The 22,529-nt window shown below is 44.3% G+C and overlaps 1 protein-coding gene across 1 annotated transcript; it reads right to left on the reverse strand.

The window, feature by feature from the left end:
• Positions 1–298: 298 nt before the first annotated feature.
• gmps (guanine monophosphate synthase) lies at positions 299–21,977 on the reverse strand. The gene is made up of 16 exons (XM_080543049.1): positions 21,643–21,977; positions 18,715–18,887; positions 17,968–18,082; positions 17,776–17,873; positions 17,360–17,463; positions 13,743–13,936; positions 13,106–13,271; positions 12,811–12,962; positions 12,524–12,697; positions 9,189–9,294; positions 8,874–8,989; positions 8,209–8,334; positions 7,117–7,232; positions 3,267–3,397; positions 2,944–3,116; positions 299–2,332 (listed from the first exon to the last, which is right to left on the reverse strand). Exons 1-16 carry the CDS (start codon positions 21,667–21,669, stop codon positions 2,231–2,233), a joined length of 2,073 nt encoding a protein of 690 aa, XP_080399175.1. The 5' UTR covers positions 21,670–21,977; the 3' UTR covers positions 299–2,230.
• Between the last annotated feature and the right edge of the window lie 552 nt (positions 21,978–22,529).

The raw sequence follows: 22,529 nt of genomic DNA on the forward strand, positions 1-22,529 counted from the left end.
ATGTGTCTGACAGTCATTCTTGTGACTGGATGCACGTCAAATAGATTTCTCCAATTTGGCACGTGTGCGTCTCAGTCATGCATTCCAGAATGAACAGCGGTAGGCTAGATATTTAGAAACAATTACAGGGAGAGATAACTGCTCATAAAGCTCACAATCAACGCTTAAGTGAACATTTGGTGTAACGAATTAGCAAATTTCAGCAGCGCATCTTTAAATGATCATAGCAAAGATAAGATTGAAAGAATAAAGATAAAGAAAGATATGAGAAGTTTAATAATTTACGTAATTAATGTGAGTAGCACATACAATCTAGGCGAACATACTTTAAATGTGTTTCTAAGAAAAGATAGGGGGGCAACATTTCAACATGGACTTCTTTATTGAAGCTCATTTCATTATACAAATTTCATAGTTGAAACTGCATGCGGTGGCTTGGTTTGAGGCACGTTACTAAGGATAATGAGCATCAATCAGTTTTAAATGAAACGAACAAAAAAGAACATGACAGAATTGCATAAATTAATCTTATTTCAATATTGCAGTAAACTCCACAAATTAAATGTACATTAATTTTTAGCCATTGTTTTCCAAGTCAACATATGTATCATAAAATACACAGGTAAAAGGCAACACAGAGGGAAACAAGAACAACAGTAGTTGCAATTAAGACAGTTAAGGAACAGATTCATTTTGCATTGGGTATATTTCTTTGTCATTAGAGGAAATAAGATTGTGAGGATGAGAGGTACAAAGACAAGAAATACAGAGGCATGAGACTGATTAAATCACAGTAAATGAAGTGTGTGTATGTGGAGGAGGGGTCACACAGTAAATGAAGTGTGTGTATGTGGAGGAGGGGGTCTGAATTCTAGAATGTTTGTAGTTATCATGTTCATGTCTGGGAATGCCTTTCCCGAGTTCTAAAGTAGTCTAAACGTTCAAGATGGCCACCAATGAAATATTTGATACTAGAGGGGGATTATTTGTGATGGAGATGGATCATCTGCAGAATATTTGACCTAGAGAGAATTACTATCCCTATGTGAGGAAAGCACCAAGACAAAAAAAAAACAGTATGTGCAATTGGTCCTACTCAACGTAGGAACTGCCAAATGATAACGAAGATGATGACAAATAGGAAATTCATACAACAATGTTTATCAACTCTAAACTACCGGTAGTCATTTGATGTTTATTCTTAAGTCAGTTCATTTGTCTTCTTATTTCTCTTAAAAAGCATATTGCAGAATGATAAAAACGGTATATTCCCCTATTCAGGAGGTGAGAGTCCAGATCAGCTCACATCAAAAAACCAAAACAAGAGAGACAGGAAGAGAACAGGCACAAAAAAGGACACCCCACATTTTGGGGGCTTCCTGCACAGTTACACGTCTGTGATCATTAACTAGCTTTTTAACTAACTACATTTTCTGTTGACCGCTGCAGGCATTGACCATCACGTTTTGGTTTGAGTGGATCGTCAAAAGGGCTGAAACGCCAAATAACCCTAACCCAAACCACAACTTATCTACATTTGGCAAAAAAGAAAAAGTTGAAAAGTAGTAAATTGGTCACATTTTTCTGCTGAATTACTTTGGACAGGCAGCCCCTGCCCCCCTTTGCACAGTATACTGGTGGAACAGAAACGGATGGGTCAACACTGTCCTGGGACAAAGAAAAGTCTGAACTACCGCAGTATAAAAAACATAAGGTGAGACAGGAAATGCAAAAAGCAATGGATGACACGTTAAACCACTGGCTTGTTTTTCAGGTTCTTCCTTTTCCACTATGTCGTATGTTTATTGGCTTTCTTCTTTGTTCGTCTCATGCTGCATTTGGAGGCACACTGTGTACTCAATCCACTTCCTGAACCTTCTAACATTTCACCTTTCACCTGGCTTCAAAACAGGAAGCAACACCCACACCCAACATATATAAAAGAAAAAAATGCATTGTCACGCATGTATCCCGAAAAATAATAACAATAATACAACTACAGCCCCAAAAAGTGATGGAGAGGGTAGCAGAGTAGCAGGGTCAGGTGTGTGCTGGTCACAGTACTGCCTGCCTTTCACGGGAATGTTCTAAAGAGGGTTGTGGTGGTGGGGGGGGAGATTGGGGAGGAGGGGGTGATTAGGGAGGGGAGCAGGCCATGGGAGTGTGGAGGTATAGGAGAGGGAAAGGGAGGAAGGAGGAGATGGATTCTCTCTCTCTCTCTTCTCTCTCTCTACTCCCACTCCGTGGTGCCTGGTGGTTTGGAGGTCAGATCAAACATCACTCTGGAGATGCCGGGTATCTTCTTGATCTCGTTCACCATCTTCAGCACCACCTGAGGAACAAGAGAGAGAGACAGATGGATAGACAGATGATTGGAACAGACAGTATACTTCCTCTATCCAGGGTTCCCACACCTTCTGAAACATCAAATTCAAGCACTTTTCAAGGACTTTCAAGACTCAATTCCTTCAAATTCAAGGGCCCACCCACAGCATAGTCTGAGACAGATCTAGATGAGAATGTAGGAATGACCATGAACGGTTAGGAATTCATGGTCGGTTAGGAATGACCATGAATAGGAATGACCATGAACGGTTTTCAAATCTAACAGTGTTATGTTGGTTTAAACTCTAGCTAATCTAGCTAGGTTTAAAAACTAGCTAACAAATTAACCTTAGTAACTAGTATGGTTGTTTTATTCCCTTCTACGTGTTACACATATTTATTTATTTATTGAGAGAGAGAGGGGAATTCAAGCACTTTCAATGACCCATGTCTATTTTCAAAAACTTTTAAGGCCTTGTTTTTTTCCCCCTCAAATTCACAAACATTCAAGGATTTCAAGGACCCGTAGGAACCCTGTATATCCGTCTTTTCATTTGCTGATAATGTCCAACAAATCCACTTCATCTCATCCTGGGAGGCAGCTACACTACACCTTACCTCCTCTGGGATGTGGTTGCCGGGAGTGGCGGGGATCCCGGTCATGAAGTCGCTGGTGATGAAGGTCCTGATCACTACAGAGCGCCGGCAGGACGGCTGCTTCTGCTGGGGGTCGCGGTCAAAGTGCAGAGGGGTCAGGATGACCGGCATCTGACTGATCTTACCAGAGTAGCCTGGAGGGAGGGGGAGGTCATAGAATTCAACATTATTGCCTGTCGAAGGTCACAGAATTCAACATTATTGCCTTGCGGAAGTCATAGAATTAAACATTATTGCCTGTCGACAGATGCTTCCGATGTACACAAACACAGACACCCCCTTACCAGATTCTCTGAGGATAGAGTGGGCAACAAAGTCGGCCTGTCTGAGGGTGCTGAGGACCCCTGTGGTCAGAAAGGTGGGGGTGACGTCTGTCGGAGGCTCCTTCACATGGGGTCCGAATACGTACACAACTCTGGAGGAAGCAGAGGGACAAATCAGTGTGTGTTGATGTTGTGGCATATGCATGTACAGTCACGGCCAAAGATATTGCACTTCTGTCAGATAATGCACCACCTCTCCCAAGAAAATTGTTGCAATTACAAATGCTTTGGTATTCACATGTGTTTATTTTTCGTTTGCATTGGACCAACACAAAAAAAAGCCAAATCTGATATCATTCCACACAGAACTCCAAAACTGCACTGGCCAAAATTATTGTCAACTTAATACCCTTAGAAAAATAACTGAAATGAATCGCTTCTTGTAGCCATGAATGAGTTTCTTACACCTCTCTATTGGAATTTTGGACCACTCTTATTTTGCCAACTGCTGCAGGTCTCACATTTGAACGGTGGCTTCTCCCAACTGCTGTTTTGAGATCGCTCCACAGGGGCTCTATGAGATTTAGATCCAGACTCATTGCTGGCCACTTCAGAACTCTCCAGCGCTTTGTCTTAAACCATTTCGGGTGCTTTTTAAGTATCCTTTGGGTCATTGTCCTGCTGGAAGACCCATGACCTCTGACGACGACCCAGTTTTCTGACACTGGGCCCTACATTGCACCCCAAAATTATTTTGTAGTCTTCAGATTTCATGATGTCAGGCACACATGCACACAAGGCATCCGGTGCCAGAAGCATAGCACTTCTTTGAAGGCCTCATTTTTTTTCTTCTGTAAACAGTACAATGATGTGCTTTACCAAAAAGCTCTGTTTTGGTCTCATCTGTCAACAGGACGTTCTCCCAGAATGATTTTCGCTTCCCCAGGTAAGTTTTGGAAAACTGCAGTCTGACTTTATGTCTCTGTGTCAGCAGTGGGGTCCTCCTGGGTCTCCTACCATAGCATCCCATTTCATTGAGGTGGCGACGGATAGTGTGAGCTGACACGGTTGTACCCTGTCTGTAGCTGACACGGTTGTAGTCTGTGTCTGTAGCTGACGATTATCGTGGGCAAAATAATCGCGATCCACGATATTATCGCGAGAATTAAAACAAATAAAATATATATATATTGATTTTTTTTTCCGAATGCCAATAAAACACACTGTAATCACTTTAACTTAGATGTTGTTGTATTTTTATGACATTTTAAGTCAGTAATTCAAATTCAGATTCTAGTGGCACATCTCTGGCCATAATCCGGGTCCTTAAGAAAGAGCAATCGAGCGCTGATTGACCTTGAACTCCTTTTCGGCCAATCAGCACCTTTCATTAACGTACCCAAGGAAGTTTAAAGAACGCACTCCCAGTGTTGCCAACTTCCAGAGCCCCTTGGCGACTTAATTAGTCAAAAGCGACCAGCGACAAATCTAACTTCCTTTTCTGGTCATTTGGGGAATTACTGTAAAGCATCTAACATGTCCCGTATTCCACGGTTCACGTTACAACCGAGCTCAGGAGAGACGAGTAGGGATACAGTCTATGGCGAGCGAGGGTTGCCGTCTCCTCTCTCCCTCAACACTCACTCTCTAACCGTAACCCTATATATATGTATATGTCTCCTCTCTCCCTCAACACTCACTCCCGTGGCCAGTCTGATAGCAGCCGCGGGGAGCGTACCGTTGTTCCCCGGGTCCTCGCGTGGGGTTCGGGCAAAGTTCGGGAAATAACGGACGGTTGTCATGTGTTTATACAGCATGGATGTTACGTGCCTAATGCCTTTGATGCGCACACTTGCTACTTGCCGCTTTCATAATTTTATTTAGCCTATATAGCGCGAGACAAGTTCTGTGAGGATATTTGCGCGAGGTTGTAGTCTGTGTCTGTAGCTGACAGGTTGTAGCCTGTGTCTGTAGCTGACAGGTTGTAGTCTGTGTCTGTAGCTGACAGGTTGTAGCCTGTGTCTGTAGCTGACAGGTTGTAGTCTGTGTCTGTAGCTGACAGGTTGTAGTCTGTGTCTGTAGCTGACAGGTTGTAGCCTGTGTCTGTAGCTGACAGGTTGTAGTCTGTGTCTGTAGCTGACAGGTTGTAGTCTGTGTCTGTAGCTGACAGGTTGTAGTCTGTGTCTGTAGCTGACAGGTTGTAGTCTGTGTCTGTAGCTGACAGGTTGTAGCCTGTGTCTGTAGCTGACAGGTTGTAGTCTGTGTCTGTAGCTGACAGGTTGTAGTCTGTGTCTGTAGCTGACAGGTTGTAGTCGGTGTCTGTAGCTGACAGGTTGTAGCCTGTGTCTGTAGCTGACAGGTTGTAGTCTGTGTCTGTAGCTGACAGGTTGTAGCCTGTGTCTGTAGCTGACAGGTTGTAGTCTGTGTCTGTAGCTGACAGGTTGTAGCCTGTGTCTGTAGCTGACAGGTTGTAGCCTGTGTCTGTAGCTGACAGGTTGTAGCCTGTGTCTGTAGCTGACAGGTTGTAGTCTGTGTCTGTAGCTGACAGGTTGTAGTCTGTGTCTGTAGCTGACAGGTTGTAGTCTGTGTCTGTAGCTGACAGGTTGTAGTCTGTGTCTGTAGCTGACAGGTTGTAGTCTGTGTCTGTAGCTGACAGGTTGTAGTCTGTGTCTGTAGCTGACAGGTCGTAGCCTGTGTCTGTAGCTGACAGGTTGTAGCCTGTGTCTGTAGCTGACAGGTTGTAGCCTGTGTCTGTGTCTGCAGGTCAGCTTGAATTTGTTTGGAAGTTGATTGAGGTTTTTTACCCACCATTGGAACAATCCTTTGTTGCAGTCTTTCATCATTTGTTCTCTTCTGTCCATGTCCAAGGAGGTTAGCTACAGTGCCATGGGCTGTACACTTATTCATGACATTCTATATTGCCAGTACCACATGAGCTTAAATACAAACTAAAGGAGCATTACATGCTTGAAATACAATTATTTCTTACAATTTTGTCCAGTCAATTTTTGCAAGTCATGTCAAGTCTTAAATATTTTAAAGGCAAGAAGTCTTAAATATTGTCAAGGCAAGGGACTCAGGGATACAAAGTCCTTAAGCATTTTATTAAGGCAATGGGACCAAAATGTTGGTTTAGGGGATAGACGATAGAACCTCACTTGTGTGGGGGGATTAAGACTGTGTTCTTAAATGTTTTATCTCTTTATTTCTTACATTTGTTTATCTTCTTTTATTGTATTTTATCTTTACCTTCTTTTTACAGTTGTATCTACTTCCCCTGCTTTTATATTCATTTTATGATTGTATATTGAGTGTATGGTTTTATCCCTGTAGTAAAGCACTTTGAGCTGCATTTCTTGTATGAAAGGTGGTATATAAATAAAGCTTTACTTACTTACTTTTGGAGTTCTGTGTGGAATGATATCAGATTTGGCTTTTTTCTGCTTTTTTGTGTTGTTCCAATGCAAACAAAATAACTACACATGTGAATACCAAAGCATTTGTAACTGCAACAATTTCTCAAATTCTGGGAGAAGCAGTGCATTATCTGACATGTGCAGAGCTGACAATATTTCTGTCCATGACAGTATGTGTGTATGGGGGGTTACCTGTTAATGGTGTGGAACGTGTGTGTGTGTGTGTGTGTGTGTAGGGGGGGGGGGGGGGGTACCTGTTGATGGCTGGCACATGTATGTGTATGTGTGTGTGTGTACCTGTTGATGGTGTGAGACATGACTGTATACATGTGTGTGTGTGTACCTGTTGATGGTGTGACACATGACTGTATACATGTGTGTGTGTGTGTGTGTGTGTGTGTGTGTGTGTGTGTGTGTGTGTGTGTGTGTGTGTGTGTGTGTGTGTGTGTGTGTACCTGTTGATGGTGTGACACATGCGAGGGATGAGTCTGGACAGGAACATGAGGGAGTCCCAGTGCGGAGCCTCTTTACTGGTGATGCCACACACATAACTGTATGACCGGCAGTCACCCTGCAGAGTGCAGAGAGGGGGAGGAACACAACACGTTACAGCTGCTGCCGGCTGGGTTACCGTATTCTGGGATTTCCCTCTACACCAACCCAAAAGAGGACATTTAAGAGCCTTGTGTGTCTACTACCCCCCCCCCCCCCCCCTGTCTGATGTCCCTCCAGCCTTCAGGTCTAGACTTGATGGTTCATTTAGCTCTTTGTGGCTTCAGGCAGGAAGTTGGAGAGAGACCACACCTACCACCACGTCACTGTCGTCTGGTTTTAACAGATGGGTTTGGCTGAATGGGCGGCGCTGTCAGCGTCATCATTCCATTTGCTAGAGTAACATGGACTGCTAGAACAACACTCCACAAAACAAACAGACAATCTAACACCACAACCCGTTCACATCAACCGACGACACCCGAAATTCCATGGTGGATACAAGTAAAGGTACCGCCTGCTGAGGTTGTCCAAAGAGGCATTGACTGAGAGACAGACTCTACCCTGGTAGAAGCAGAGAGACAGACTCTACCCTGGTAGAAGCAGAGAGACAGACTCTACCCTGGTAGAAGCAGAGAGACAGACTCTACCCTGGTAGAAGCAGGGACATTTAGTTATTTTGGTAGAATGTTCTTTGTGTGAATGAATAGCAGGGAGGGCCAAGTAAGTTGTGACGCCAGAATCCAGTCTAACATTAGCTATCCCACACACCACACACTGGGGGGGGGGGGGAGATGTACAGACTGCATCAGGATGGGTGTGGTTGACCACATAGCTGCTGGAATAAAGCAGTGAGCAACAAACCGGGAGAACCGAGGGACATACTGTTCTGTCTGTGCTACAGTGAGTCGACCTCCTCTCAGCACTACCAAAGGTTCTGTGAGCCTCAGAACAGGCCCATGTCCTTCCTCCAGAGAGAAGCAGAACTGCCCTTATGTGGCTAAGCTCTCCTGAATCAAGGCTAACATGAAGGCTAACACGAAGGCTGTGTTTACCTGGACGCCAACGGTCTTGATTGGCAGCAGGAAGGCGTTAAGTGAATGAAGGCTGGTGATCTGCAGGAGCTTCTCCTCCTCCTCGTCTGATATGCATGACTTCACTCTCTGCAACAGCGTGTGGGGCTGGGGAGGAAGGGACGGGTACAATGATGATGAACAAGGCAACACAATCAAGGCAACACAAACATTAAAACCACACCTGACCTGCGACATGCTTGACTTAGACTGCAACTCCACCCACAGGTTTTCATTAGGGATGGGACGGAATAATCGGTTTTCTTTTTTGGGACATTTTCCCCCCATTCAAATAAATGTGAATTAACGGACAGAACGAATGTTCTGATGTTTTGTGTTTTGCATTATTGTTATGTTATTATTGCCATTTGAGCCTTTCGAGTCTGCGAGTGGTTCAGGCCGAGACTGGCTTGCATCACATATGTAGTCTTCTCCCTGGGACCATTCTTTTTTTAACGAGCCTGTGTTGGTGCCAAGGTCGGTGGCACCAATCACATGTCTCTAGGGGGCAGCACCCATTAACCACATTTTCCTGGATTCACTGCGACACCCCCAATCTCTCATAGCAACCCTTTGGACAGTCGTTCACTTCATCCAGTTGTTCGTACATTATCAATGGAGCATGCACAGCTCTGTTGACCTCTGACCTTTTTGACACTGGCAGAGAAGTCTGTGATGATCTTGAGTATGTTGTTGGTTTCAGCAAAGTCCTTACAGACGTAGGGCTCGTCTGCACAGATCACCCTGATGGACAGACCAGGACCTGCAACAGACAGGGAGGGAGAGGGGGGGGGAGGGGAACATTATTCTGGAGCACTCTTCAAAAAAAAAAAGGCCAGAGAGAAGGGTCATCTGACCATGGCTATAGCAATTGGTAGTTGTCCATGTATTTCAGTGTTGCTAAAGCACAGGGGATGGATGTGTGTGTGTGTGTGTGTGTGTGTGTGTGTGGTGGTACTGACCAGGGAAAGGGTGTCGACAGATGATCTCCTCCGGCAGGCCCAGCTCTCGCCCCAGTGCTCTGACCTCATCCTTATGAAAGTCTTTCAGTGGCTCGATTACTTTTCCCTGTGACGGAATTGGTATGTTTGTTTATTCTGTTTTCGACACTCTTTTACAATATGAAAATGTTCATTATTAACCATAGCTCATTATTCATGACCATTTATTGTTGTATTCTTTGTGCGAATAAGCTCGTCGAATATATTTCTCAATATTAAGTACGCATCTCAGCACCTGTCTCTAAGGAGCGTGCGCCTATCTTAACCTGCAAGGTTACAGAGAAGTGTCTAGTCAGTGGGAGTTGTTTAGAAACCCCACAGACTGGAGGACACACAGTTGCATTCTTCTCTCCTGTTCTTGCATCCTGTTTTCTCTCTCCGCTCCTGCCTTTTCGTGAGCTTAGAATTATCAGGTTCTATCTCCGTTTAGGGTAGTTCAGAGATATTGAACGTCAAAGTTTTGTCATTGAATGTCAACATTTAATGCCACACAGGCATTAATAAACACCTAATGGATCAGATTATGTAAAAAAATGTTTAACAAAAATGGAGATGGACCCTTATAATTCTAACGTCACGTTATGTCTCAAACATAATTTGTCAAAATAGGTGTTACAGTTAACTTTCAACACCTGGTGTACATGACAGTTGAGACAGAGAAGTTCTTATCGATGCCATTTTTCAGGTTTTCTGCTCTAAATCACATGCCCACAGTGAATATAGTGATCTCCACAATCACAAGGGCCTTCATAATGATCTTGGCATCAAATGAAAGCTAACACCTGTGGGGTGACTGTTGAAGTGTCAGAATCCAAATATATGTTACTGTGTCAGAGTAAATAGAGCGAGAACATTGTGAAAAATCTCAAATTCACTCTCCGCCTAAAAAAACAACAGCTTTTAGAGTGAATATCAGCTTGGAAACCTGACCTTATAGCCCAAATCATCTAGGAATCAGTACTCCAGGGTCTGATGAGTTACTTGTGCCAAATTAGATGCTAGTAATGTGAGCCAATGCAACTTTGTACCTGTTTTAGTACAGGTATGTTTAGGCGGACAACCAAATTGTGCCATTTGGAGACATTTTGACTCAGACTCTCATGTATCAAGACTGTAAAATTGATTATATTTCATTGACATATCACTATAGGTATAAATTGCTTCCAAATCCAACTGTTTAGACTCCGTTTCCAACCAGCAGGGCCCTCCTGCACAGATTTCTGTGCGCTCCTATAGCCAGGGTATATACAGGAATCTTGAGGTTCATTTCAATACCTTTCTAAGACTTTTTAAAGACCTTGTCAATATTTTTCCAGACCACCACTTGGAGCTGTAACTGTTTACATTAGTGACACCTTTAACTTCACAGTTTTAGTTTGCAATAGACTAGACCACTATCATACAACAGAATGTTCCGGTTCATCTTTGTTTTTTAATAAAACTAATAAATTCACAAACTTTTACTTAAAGTTTTTAGGACTCAAACTCTTTGGACAGAGTCTAATTCAGAAAAATATCTACAAAATTCAAGACCTCATAAAACCGTGATAAGGCTTTTTAATACTTAAGGATCTTGATTTTCCCAAAATTGATTTATCAACTTTTAATACTTTTCAAGACACCGCGGATACCCTGTATAGCGCACCCGCCTCGTTTTCACACCAGCTCCGTTTACGCAGTGAATTTTCTCCCGAACCGATTGGTCAAAATGTCATGATTGACCACTCATTTGAAGCGTCAGAGCCAATAGAATGGAGCACAGGCGGAAAAAAAGACTTTCGAGGACCAATGATATGGAAATTCGGGGGTTGAAAACAAGCATGCTTGGCTTTCCTATGGGACGTGGCTGTAAACAAGGGCTTGTGACTCGCACTCGTGACTCTATTTACTGCGTAGGGCTGCCACAAACGATTATTTTCATAGTCGACTAGTCACCAATTATTTTGACGATTAGTCGACTAATCGGATCATAAATTACAGCTTATCGCACAATTACTCAATCGCTCTTATTTAGCTATCATCTTCTAAATCAGCTTCTAAATTTAGCTTGAAGTTGTTAGTTGTTGTTGTAGGCATGTGCTAACTAAAAATAAAGACAATTAAAATGATTGTTCACTCAAAAATAGATATTTTAATGAACTTTGCAGATTTATTTCTGGCATCACTTGCATGTAATGTAATGTAAAGAGTAGTAGAGAGTGCAAACTGCTGAGTAAAATGAGGTAGGCTAGGCACTAGGCAACCAAAAGAATACAAAAACAAAAATAAATACTTGTACAGAGTACAAAAGTTTTGCTTTGCTTCACTCATCTCATAGTAGAACGCGCATTCTTAGCACTGTAACATTAAGACAACATTTTTAGCTATTTGATAAGTATCGCTTTGATGACAACGTTACAGCACATAACGTAAAATAATGTAAGAAGGCTTTTAACGTAACGATATCGTTAGCCAATAACAAGCTAACTAGCTTACCGAGACGAGCCATCTTCTTCCTCGTCATCTGCCACAACGTGCTTCCTTTTTAGATGCTCGCGCATCATAGACGTGCTGCCATGATAAGCGAGTTTAGCTTTGCAAATTTTACATTTTACATTCTTTTTTCCAACGTTGTGGTTGAAATGCTCCCACAATTTAGAGGTACGAGGACAGGAAGACATTTCTCTGTTTGTTTTTCCGGGGAAGTCACGTGTGCCCCGGATGACCGACACTGCGCATGTACATCAAAGACACTGGGAGACGCTAGCCAGTGGCAGCTTCAGGGAAGAAAAACTAATGTTTATCGAATGAAATGAATGGTCTTTATTGTCATTGATATAGTACAGGTACCAAACAACGACATTTGGGAGGGGGGGCTCCCCTGGTGCTGGGGGGGGGAAAAAAAAAAAAACAAAAAAAAACTTGTGACTACGGCGATTACCAAATATGTCGGCGACGATTTTGGTAGTCGACGTCGTCGTGACTAGTCGACTAATCGTGGCAGCCCTATTACTGCGCAAAGGAAAAAAACGATATGGGCGTTTAGAATGGAATCTAATGAATCGTTTGCGATATCGATGAACATTATTGATAAAGGTAAGCTCTTTATATCTGTTATATTAAACATAGACCCGAGTATTGCCCCCCTCGGTGGGGCGGTGGATGAGAAGAGGTTTTAAACCGTTTTTCTACACAATACGCCGTTTCCAGTTGAGATAAAAAAAAATATATAAAAAAATGCTTGTGTACATCAGATTTGAGGGCGTATTTAGAGCTCGGGTGTGTATTGACAATGTCTCTGCACGGGCCTGACATACCTCGTCTCGTAGCTTGCGTATAAGTTCGGTGTCGTTGTGGTGTGTTTTGATGAGCTCTGCCTTGCCACTGGCAATACAAGAGGCACTCTCTATGAGGTCTGGCCTCAGGGTACCCTGGGCGAGGAACACCTCCTCTGGCTTCAGGTTCATCTCTCCTATCACCTCATTGGCCACCTGCAGATTCAGCCAATCACACACAGCAGGAAGTCAATCACAACAGTAATGATGCAGCCAGGACAGGTAGACAGGGGTCTAGATAAAACAGATAGATCGATCGATCGACGCACCTTTACAAAGGTGTCTCCGATTATCTTTCTCTTCTCCTCGGGGTTGGTGGTCATGTTGAGGGTCTTGCTGATGCGTTTCCGGGGAGTCCGGTCCTCGTCCGAGATGGGGAGCGTCGTCGTGCCGTTGTAGAAGGTGTGCGCCGCGTTCACCACTGGAGGGGGAAAGACATGTGGGGGGAAGAACGAGATTAGGAAGTGGGTGGAGAAACAAGGGAAGGATTTTCAAAGATCCCATTGCTTCTCACACTGTTACTTTTTCCTGAATACATTTTTTTCTGAGCCTTGAACCCCTGACCTTTGAGGTTGATGCCCAGTTTAGTGAGGGCCTCCTCCACACTCTGGCTCTCCCTCTTCCTCATGAAGCCGTTGTCAATGTGCACTGCAATCACCTGATCCTTGTTCAAGGCTTTGTTGAGCAGGGCCGTGCACACTGTGGAGTCCACCCCACCACTCAGCAGCACCTGGCAAACACCATCGGACACGCACGTCAATCGACATCAATCAGGGGTTTTATTGGTGAACGGGGCTGTCGGTGCCGTTGATGGAGATCAGGGTGTCTTATTGGTCAGTTGTCTCTTTACAAATAATAACATCTTCATACCTCTGAGTGAATCGTTGCAATAACCTACTAACAAAGCTAAGTATCCACACAATATACTGCAAAAAATGTATGCATGAATTAGGGTAGGTTGTAGGGCAAAGCATGTCTATTCATAAAACCTAGTTCCTCCCTGTGTCTGGATCTCAGTTTCTCCCTTGAGAAGGAACCTACTTTATGAGAGCAGAGGGCGAGGCACCTTGTTTCACTAGCGAGTATGGTGTCATTGGAGTGTTTTAATTGCTCAGTTTACTTACTAACCCCATCCCCTACACCTCTCAGGCTCTGTGTTCTGGATCTAAGCGTTGGGCTCACACACATACGGCTTGCTCACCAGAACTTTGTTCTTGCCAACCTTCTGTTGGATCTCAGTGATGCAGTCCTGTTGGCGGTTCTGCACCGTGAAGTTACTTGTGCAGCCGGCGATCTCAAACAGGAAGTTACTTAACATGTCCATGCCCCGCTCCGTCAGATCCACTTCCGGGTGAAACTGAGTGCCATAAAGCTTCTTCTGCTCGTTAGCAATACCTGGGGAACAGCAGGGGGCAGTAGTGAGAGATGGAGCTCAGAGGTCTAACCACTGATACATGGTCAGATCGTAGGGATGTGCATAACTACATTTTCATGGTGGATTAATCAACGGGTGGTATGAACGATTCATCGATTACACAAGCCCCTTTCACACACAGTTCCCTGTAAATTACATGGAATCCCACCCCGAGTCGCCAGTGATTTTCGCCGTAGTCGACGTGGATTCGAACGAACTGCCATATACAATACCTCCGTTTTATATGTATTTATTAGGGGTGCAACGGTTCTATATTGAACCGTACGGTTCACCATCCACGGTTAAATGCGCACAACTGAATGTCGGTTTATGCTGCGTTCCCTTGAATCGGTGGTCGAGTTTGGATGGAACTTAGTTGCTTCTTTTTTTTTTGTTGTTATTTTTTCTGGCAGTCCCACTCATATTTTTCTTTTTAAAGACAAATATAGTACAGAGTATGACAGGAAGGATGGGTTAGAGAGAGAGAAGGGATGACATGCAGGATATGTCCGCTGCTGGAATCGAACCGGGAGCCCTGCGGTACATGGTCAACGCTTAATCCACTACGCCACCTAAGCACCCCGGAACTTAGTTGCTTCTTGTTCAAATGTTTGTTCATGGCGAGCGGAGTTGAGAACATGGCAACAGTTTGAGGAAGCCCCACATGCAATATTGTTCCCACATGCAATATCAATCGCTTTGTATCTGGGTGATCAGACGGTGTCTTTTCCAAATCTTTAGTTGTGTCTGAAACCATTGCATTAGATAGACAGTGGATATGTAATTTTTTACCCTTCACATTTCTGATCGCCCAGTCTCCAATCAATAAAATATCTTTTGGAGGTGCAGGCGGTGGGGTCTGTTTTGGCGTGGCGTACTAGCTCTGTGTGTTTTGACTGGTGTCTCCGCTCCGTGTCTGTGTCCACGGGAGCCCGCTGCTTTCCGGGCCTGTTCATCACCAGTGTTATGAAATCATTTGTTTGTCTGGAACCGTTTTATCAGGGGGGGTAGCATAAATGGAGCTCTTCATCCATCCTTTACCTAGGTGAAGACGGAGTGCACTTGTCCAGGGCGCCTCAGACTCTTATCTGGGCATAGTGCGGTCATGCAAGGCCGTTGCTGCTGAGGCCTAATGCTAGCTTCAGTTGACTGCTTTTCAGTGATTTCTGTAGCCTGTGGAATCTTTCCGGGGATGATTCATCTGTCCAGTGAATTTTGCAGTTGTCAGCTGTCTCGTTAGGTCTGGAAAATGTGAATTATAATATTGATCCTGTAGAAAGTCTTGCGTGGGCGGAGGACCATTAGCATAGCGGGTTTCCAGGCGAGTCTCTTTTGTAGGCTAGATTCCAATAAATCTACTCTCTCTGAAAAATCCACACAACTTTGACAGACAGTAGGCATAGTAAAAATAGCAGAGCAAAAAAAGAAAATATAGTAAAAGCTAAAGGATCAGCGCAGACAGTGGAGCGAGGAAGAGCACGTCTACTCTACTCAGAACCAACAAACAGAGAAACTGATGGACTCCATGGATGGAAGGCTCATGGCAATTATTGAAAAGAAGGGTGGCTATATTGGTCACTGAATATTGTTGAAAGGCCAAAAAAAGTATTTAATTGTTGTTGTGTTAGTTATTTGTTACACTTACTTATTAAAAAAGAAATTGTAATAAATGAATAAGTGAGTTAGAAAAAATATTTTGGTAATTTAGTTACCTAATAATTATGCACACTAAGGCTACGTTCACACTGCAGTGAAATGTGACCCAAATCCAATTTTTGGGGCGACACGTGACTCAGGTCTGATTTATGCATGACCGTGTAGGTCAAATATAGGTCACATTTTAAAAGTAATGAAAACTGCCAAACAAACAAAAATCGGATCTGTGTAAAAAAATCGGAATTGAGCATCAAGACCTGCCATGTGAACATAGCCTTAAAATTGCCTAATAATTGTCCACACTTATATATTCCCCTGAGTAAGACAAAACTCACATTTCCGTTGTTAAACATTCAGGTTTGAGGTTCAATACGTTTTTGGGATTGACAGAGCATTGTATTGGTTCAACAATAAAATGAATCCTGAGTAACACAATTTGCCTAATAATTGTGCACTGTGTAGTTGCCATGATTAGAAGAGCTTGCACTTTCATTGTTACCACAAAACACCAATTCCTGTTTGGCTAGGGAACAGGTTGCATTAATAAGGTAAATGGTAAATGGACTGACTTATACAGCGCCTTATTCCAAAGCGCTTAATAATGGCCTCTCATTCCCCCATTCACACACACATTCACACAACAATGGCAGCAAGCTACCATGCTCATTGGGAGCAATTTGGGGTTCAGTGTCTTGCCCAAGGACACCTCGACATGTGGCCAGCAGGGGTTGGAACTTGTCTGTTGCGATTATTAGACACCAGCTCTATCTCCGTGCCACAGGTCTTTTAAAATCTCAGTTTTCCTTTACCGTAGCATTATTATATATTATTATATATAGATGCTGATATTTCATCTCCACTGCTCATTCAAAGTCAGAATTATCCTTCTTTTTTTTTTAAAAGTTTTTAAAGCAATTTGGCTTTGAATGTTGTAGATGTTTCATGTTTGTTGAGGCTCCTTGGCAGATTTTTCAAGTCACAAATCCTTGTGTTGGTGGAGAACAGAAGGCAGGGGAAGCAATAAAGGCGATTCTTCGTAGCACAGCCACACAGCCAGTCATTTCGTTGGTGCCACTCTGTTTGAAACAACCATATTATTTTCTGTCCCTTCGATTGAAGTCGGTCCTTAAATTCAGGCTTTGGTCTTCTACTGTTCATCACTCCCTGTTTTGATTGAAAGTCCAATTTTGAGAAATGTTTAAGGTTAGATGTAATTTCTTAATTTTTTTGCAGCCGCTGGACATTTTTGGCTGAAGCTAGCTAACTAGCTAACAATTACGTGGGCTCAATACACGCCCCTCAATGAGGCAATCGTGATAGCTGCCGCCCCTGGTGCCTTTTCATTGCAGCGCCCCCCCCTTCGCACTTATTGCCTGTGCTCCGTCCAGTCTCTGAGGGATTGCGCAATCAGCTGAACTCTCGTCCCTCCCTGTATTTGTAGCGAAGCTCCGCAAATTTGGTGATTTAGACTATTACATTTTTTGGGGAATCATACAGATATGACATTTATAACACAAATCAGTGGAAAAATCGTATCTAAATCCTATATTTATTTCATTTTATTTCTTTATTTTTCGTAACAGCTACTTTCATTGGAGTATGACAGCTGAGGCTCTGTCACACTGCCTCTGGTGTAAGTCTCACATGCTTTATTTCGAGTGGAAAAGTGAATTCCTACGCATGTTTAGGGGTTGAGTAATCTTACTATTTATTCATCCCCGGCCAAGGATCCCTCTGCCCCAACTTACCTGCAATAATGCTTCCTGACTGCGCCACCACCTTGAAGCCATCGGCCACTTTGTCCACACTGTCCCCATGAGTCAACAACACCAGCTCCTCCTTCTGAAGACCTCTGAGAGCAGGAATAGAAACAGGGGTTAAAGGGTGTGTGTGTGTGTGTGTGTGTGTGTCAGAGGTGGAAAACTGTAGACATCTTATTTTTAGAGTGGCTGTGGTGAAAGCGCGCGTGTGTGTTTCTTATTTCCTGGATTGTTTGGGTGACGAGGGAAAGTATGCGACTGGTGGAATTTCTCTCCAGTTCATGAACAAAACAACATGGCTTTAGGACAAACCAATGAGAAACACTTGTTTTTGTTCTTGCTCTCGTGTTTGGGATTGGGTAGACAGAGCTCTTTTTGTGATGCGTTCCAATAGACAAACCCACCTGAAGAGGGAACAGGAGTTGTCCAGTCCAATGTTGAACACCCCATCCTCCCTCACACTCTTCCTGTGTACTGTTCCTCCAAAAACTTTATTCATCATCTGCAGACAGGACAAAACAGACAAACAGTCATATGAATATGCCATCATGGTAAGCATAGCTGCCTAGGAGTGTTACTGAGAGTGTGTGTTTTACCTGCATGCCATAGCAGATTCCCAGGACAGGCTTTCCAATGGTGAATATGGCAGGGTCAAACCAGGGGGCGTCCTCTGCATACACAGAGTTAGGCCCACCGGAGATAATGATGGCCCTGGGGGGACATGAAAGGGGGGTTAAAGAGAAAGTGTGTCTGAGCCAAGACAATCCTGCTGCAAAAAAATGGTCTCCAAAAAGTCTGTTACTCAGTCACGACTCCTGACAAATAGTCCTTACTTAAGCAGGGTAGAACACTTTGGGAACTCACAGACTCCCTCCTCTCAAGGTCAAATACAGTGAGAACAGTAAAAAAAAAAAAGACCAAGCTCAGTCTAGACACTGGTGAGACCATGTCCTGGCTGAAGGCTGAACAGTCTTCACAGAAAACAGAGAGACAGGAGAGAAGAGAGTGAGAATAATGTAAGTGTTGCCGCTCTGTCATGTCCTTGAGTAGAACGGTGTTCTCCCTGATTAGCTTTGAGAAGTAAATTCTACATACACAAGCTTAGACAGACAATAACCTTCCAATGCTAGCAGACCTGCAAGCAAATGACAGCCAGGTGTAAGCAATATGATGACATGAGCCTTATATGGGCTTCCACCATATTGCTTCCATCAGATGTGAAACATTGAGAGGGAGGATGGGGGTTCTTTTCCGACTTGGCCACTCAGTTAGTTGTGTCAAAGACCACTGTTACACATGCAACTGTTAGTGGGTTATAGCATCACCATGCTGTATCAACTCACCTGAATCCCTGTTCTCTAATGGCGAACGCTGGCGTCTCTAGCGGGAGGATCTCTGAACGAACGAAGAGCTCTCTGATTCGTCTGTCAATCACCTTGCCGTACTGAGCCCCGGCGTCCAGAATGACCACGGCTCCCTCACACGAACCATTCTGCGGTTCCGTGCTGATCTCCAGCTGACGACCACACAGATAGACACACACACACGTAAGCAGGCCTCAAAAGACAAACCATAGTAAACGTGAGTGACAGTCTTTAGATTCCTCTACCTCCAACCTTATCATGAGGAATGGGATTCATTAAGCACTTAGCTTAATTTAGGACATGTGAGCTCCAGTACTGAGAAGAAGGGGGAACGCATGAGACGTTACCTACTCATTTAGTTCCTTACTAGTAGAATCACATGAGGGAGAGGACACCTAACTGTCACACACAGGTGCAAGAGAGGCCCTGGCCTGACACCAATCAATGGTCAAATATATAAATAATAACAATATGCAATCCGCGCGCCAGCCCGCCCCACACCCACACACACAAAAACTGTGGTTCTAAAACTTTTGGGACTGAAGGTGAGATGTTATTCATAAAAAAAATAAGGTAACCTTATCCTAGATCCGTAGTTTGGGGGCAAGAAAAGCAATAATTAGCTGTTCTTAATGTTCTTGAATGATGTTATTGAATGAAATGGAAGACAGGCTTTTGTTTGTAAAAAGTTAAATGGGTCCGTTTTATAGGCTTGAATCCAAAATGCCCGTGGCACCTGTGTCAAACTGTCTGTCTGGAGCAGTAAGAAACTAAAGAGAGAATATCTGTCCATTTGGAGTGCGGTCCAAAATAAAGGACCGAGAGCTTTAATATTTCCGCATCCATCGTCGCTCTGTGACAATATACCATTGGAGACAAATATCGGCTATCCGTAATGGACGTCGTCTTAATGTCGGACTCCAGGCCAGATGTTAATAATGTCACATGCAGTATTTCTATCGAGGGTCTAAATGTAAACGCGATCATGCACTGCAGTAGTGCAGGGAGCAGCATGCCCCCACGTGGTGACTGAAACTTGCTACTTCCGTCAATTAAAACAACAGGCATGTGTCCCTGACTCCCCGACTGAAGACGCACAGAACTGCAGACATCACGAGCTGGAAATGTACAAAACACGCCTGGCTGTGTCGCCGTGACGAATGTCAGACTGTCTGACAGATCAGGGATCAGTACATGTGGAGTCGTCTGGTTCGTGGTCGACCTGCTACTTCATTAGCCCCATGCTATGCAGCACCCAGACACTCTGAACCGCAACACGTTATCTCGCCGATCAATCTATTATACACAAGCGACACTGAATGAAGTGAACTGGGCTCAACACCATGTCACTGTTGATCACAATGTTACTGTTGTTCAACACCATGTTGCTGTTGTTCAACACCATGTTACTGTTGTTCAACACCATGTCACTGTTGATCACAATGTTACTGTTGTTTAACTCAGCACCATGTTACTGTTGTTCAACACCATGTTACTGTTGCTGCGAACAAAGTTCAACGCTGTTCGATCGACGCAGCAGCGAGCTGGGGGCCACGATGCAGCTCCAAATACAACACATCTACAACACATCCACGATCAGCTACGACCTATCTAGCCATCCATCTACCTACCTAGCCATCTATCCATCTACCTACCTAGCCATCCATCCATCTACCTAGCCATCCATCTATCTAGCCATCCATCCATCTACCTAGCCATCCATCCATCTATCTAGCCATCCATCTATCTACCTAGCCATCCATCCATCTACCTAGCCATCCATCCATCTACCTAGCCATCCATCTAGCCATCCATCTATCTACCTAGCCATCCATCCATCCATCTACCTAGCCATCCATCGATCCATCCATCCATCTACCTAGCCATCCATCGATCCATCCATCCATCCATCCATCTACCTAGCCATCCATCCATCTACCTAGCCATCCATCCATCTACCTAGCCATCCATCCATCTATCTACCTATCTACCTAGCCATCCATCCATCTACCTAGCCATCCATCCATCTATCTATCTACCTAGCCATCCATCCATCTATCTATCTACCTAGCCATCCATCCATCTATCTATCTAGCCATCCATCCATCTATCTATCTAGCCATCCATCCATCTATCTATCTAGCCATCCATCTATCTATCTAGCCATCCATCCATCTATCTATCTAGCCATCCATCTATCTAGCCATCCATCTATCTATCTACCTATCTACCTAGCCATCCATCCATCTATCTAGCCATCCATCCATCTATCTACCTAGCCATCCATCCATCTATCTACCTATCTACCTAGCCATCCATCCATCTATCTACCTAGCCATCCATCCATCTATCTACCTAGCCATCCATCCATCTATCTATCTACCTAGCCATCCATCCATCTATCTACCTAGCCATCCATCTATCTACCTACCTAGCCACCCATCCATCCCGGCTTAGGAAGTGCGCCGAGCTAAATGTGAAGCTAGCCAGCCAGGGACAGTGCTGCCAGTGTTAGCCTACTCAGCTAATGACATTGTCGGTGAATGTTGGGCAAATACATTGCAACAGGCACGCTATGCCAAACACACACACGCACACGCGCGCACACACACACACACACACACACACGCACACGCACACGCGCACACACACACACACACACACACACACACACACACACACACACACACACACACACGCACAGAGGCAGACATAGCTACTAGCTAGCCACACAGGCCGTAGTTAACCACGGGTCTCTCCACTACCTTCCCCTCGCAGGACCATCGACACGCCGACACCCAGACCCTGAACACGGTGCTCATTGTGCGGATGTCCCCTAGGCCTCTGCGGGCTGTGTATATATATATATATATATATATATATATATATATCTCTCTGTGTACTGACCTTGGTGTCCCCGTTGCACAGAGCCATGGATGACTGTGTGATGAGCTCTGTCCTTCTCCTAGGGTCTCCCGGATGTCGCAGCAGCAGAGAGAGAGAGGGTAACAGCTAACGGCTAACAGCTAACGGCTAACAGCTAACAGCTAACAGAGCTAACAGCTAGCTGTGTGACGGGACAGAGTAACTGTCGTCGCAAATGTGTCCCTCTGCTACCAGACGAGCTGCTTTATCACCGAGCCCTCCTCCTCTGCGGGGGAACAGGACCTTCTGTTGGGTTTCAGGGAGGAGTCTGACGATGGACGAACGAGACCAATAAAGTTTGTGAAGTAGAAAGAGACACGACGAACCCCACAGAGCCTACCGTTGGTATAACTTAGACAGTTAGGGGGAGTGGCTTGTAATCAAAGTGGGAGGTGCTTGTATCAATGTGGGTGTGGCCTGTTTCAAAGTAGGTGTGGCTTAGACACTTGGGGGAGTGGCTTGTATCAAAGTGGGAGTGGCTTAGACACTTAGGGGGAGTGGCCGTTTATCCAGTGGCCCCAGTGAGAACTACTAGGCGAGTCAATATGGTTTAACCCCCAAAAAATTGATACAAAAGGTTTTTCAATGGATTCTGGTAGTATTGGGCGTGTGTTTGACTGATGTGATCCGGGTTTGGGCGGGTTTGGGCGGGTTATGGTTAGGGTTCGGGCGGGTTTGGGCGGGTTATGGTTAGGGGTTGGGCGGGGTTGGGCGGGTGAGACCTTCCTTGTTTGTCGCCTGTTATGAAAACGGTTGACGGAGAAATTAGAAAAAAAAAGTGACGTCAAAACTATCAGTGATTTTTGCATGCAGGGTCACCAGCAACATGTCATCAATGGGGGGAAATGCATTTTGACATGCAAATTATA

This window comes from Nansenia antarctica (genome assembly GCF_963989245.1).
Source record: "Nansenia antarctica genome assembly, chromosome: 12".
In the NCBI taxonomy this organism is placed as follows: domain Eukaryota; kingdom Metazoa; phylum Chordata; class Actinopteri; order Argentiniformes; family Microstomatidae; genus Nansenia; species Nansenia antarctica.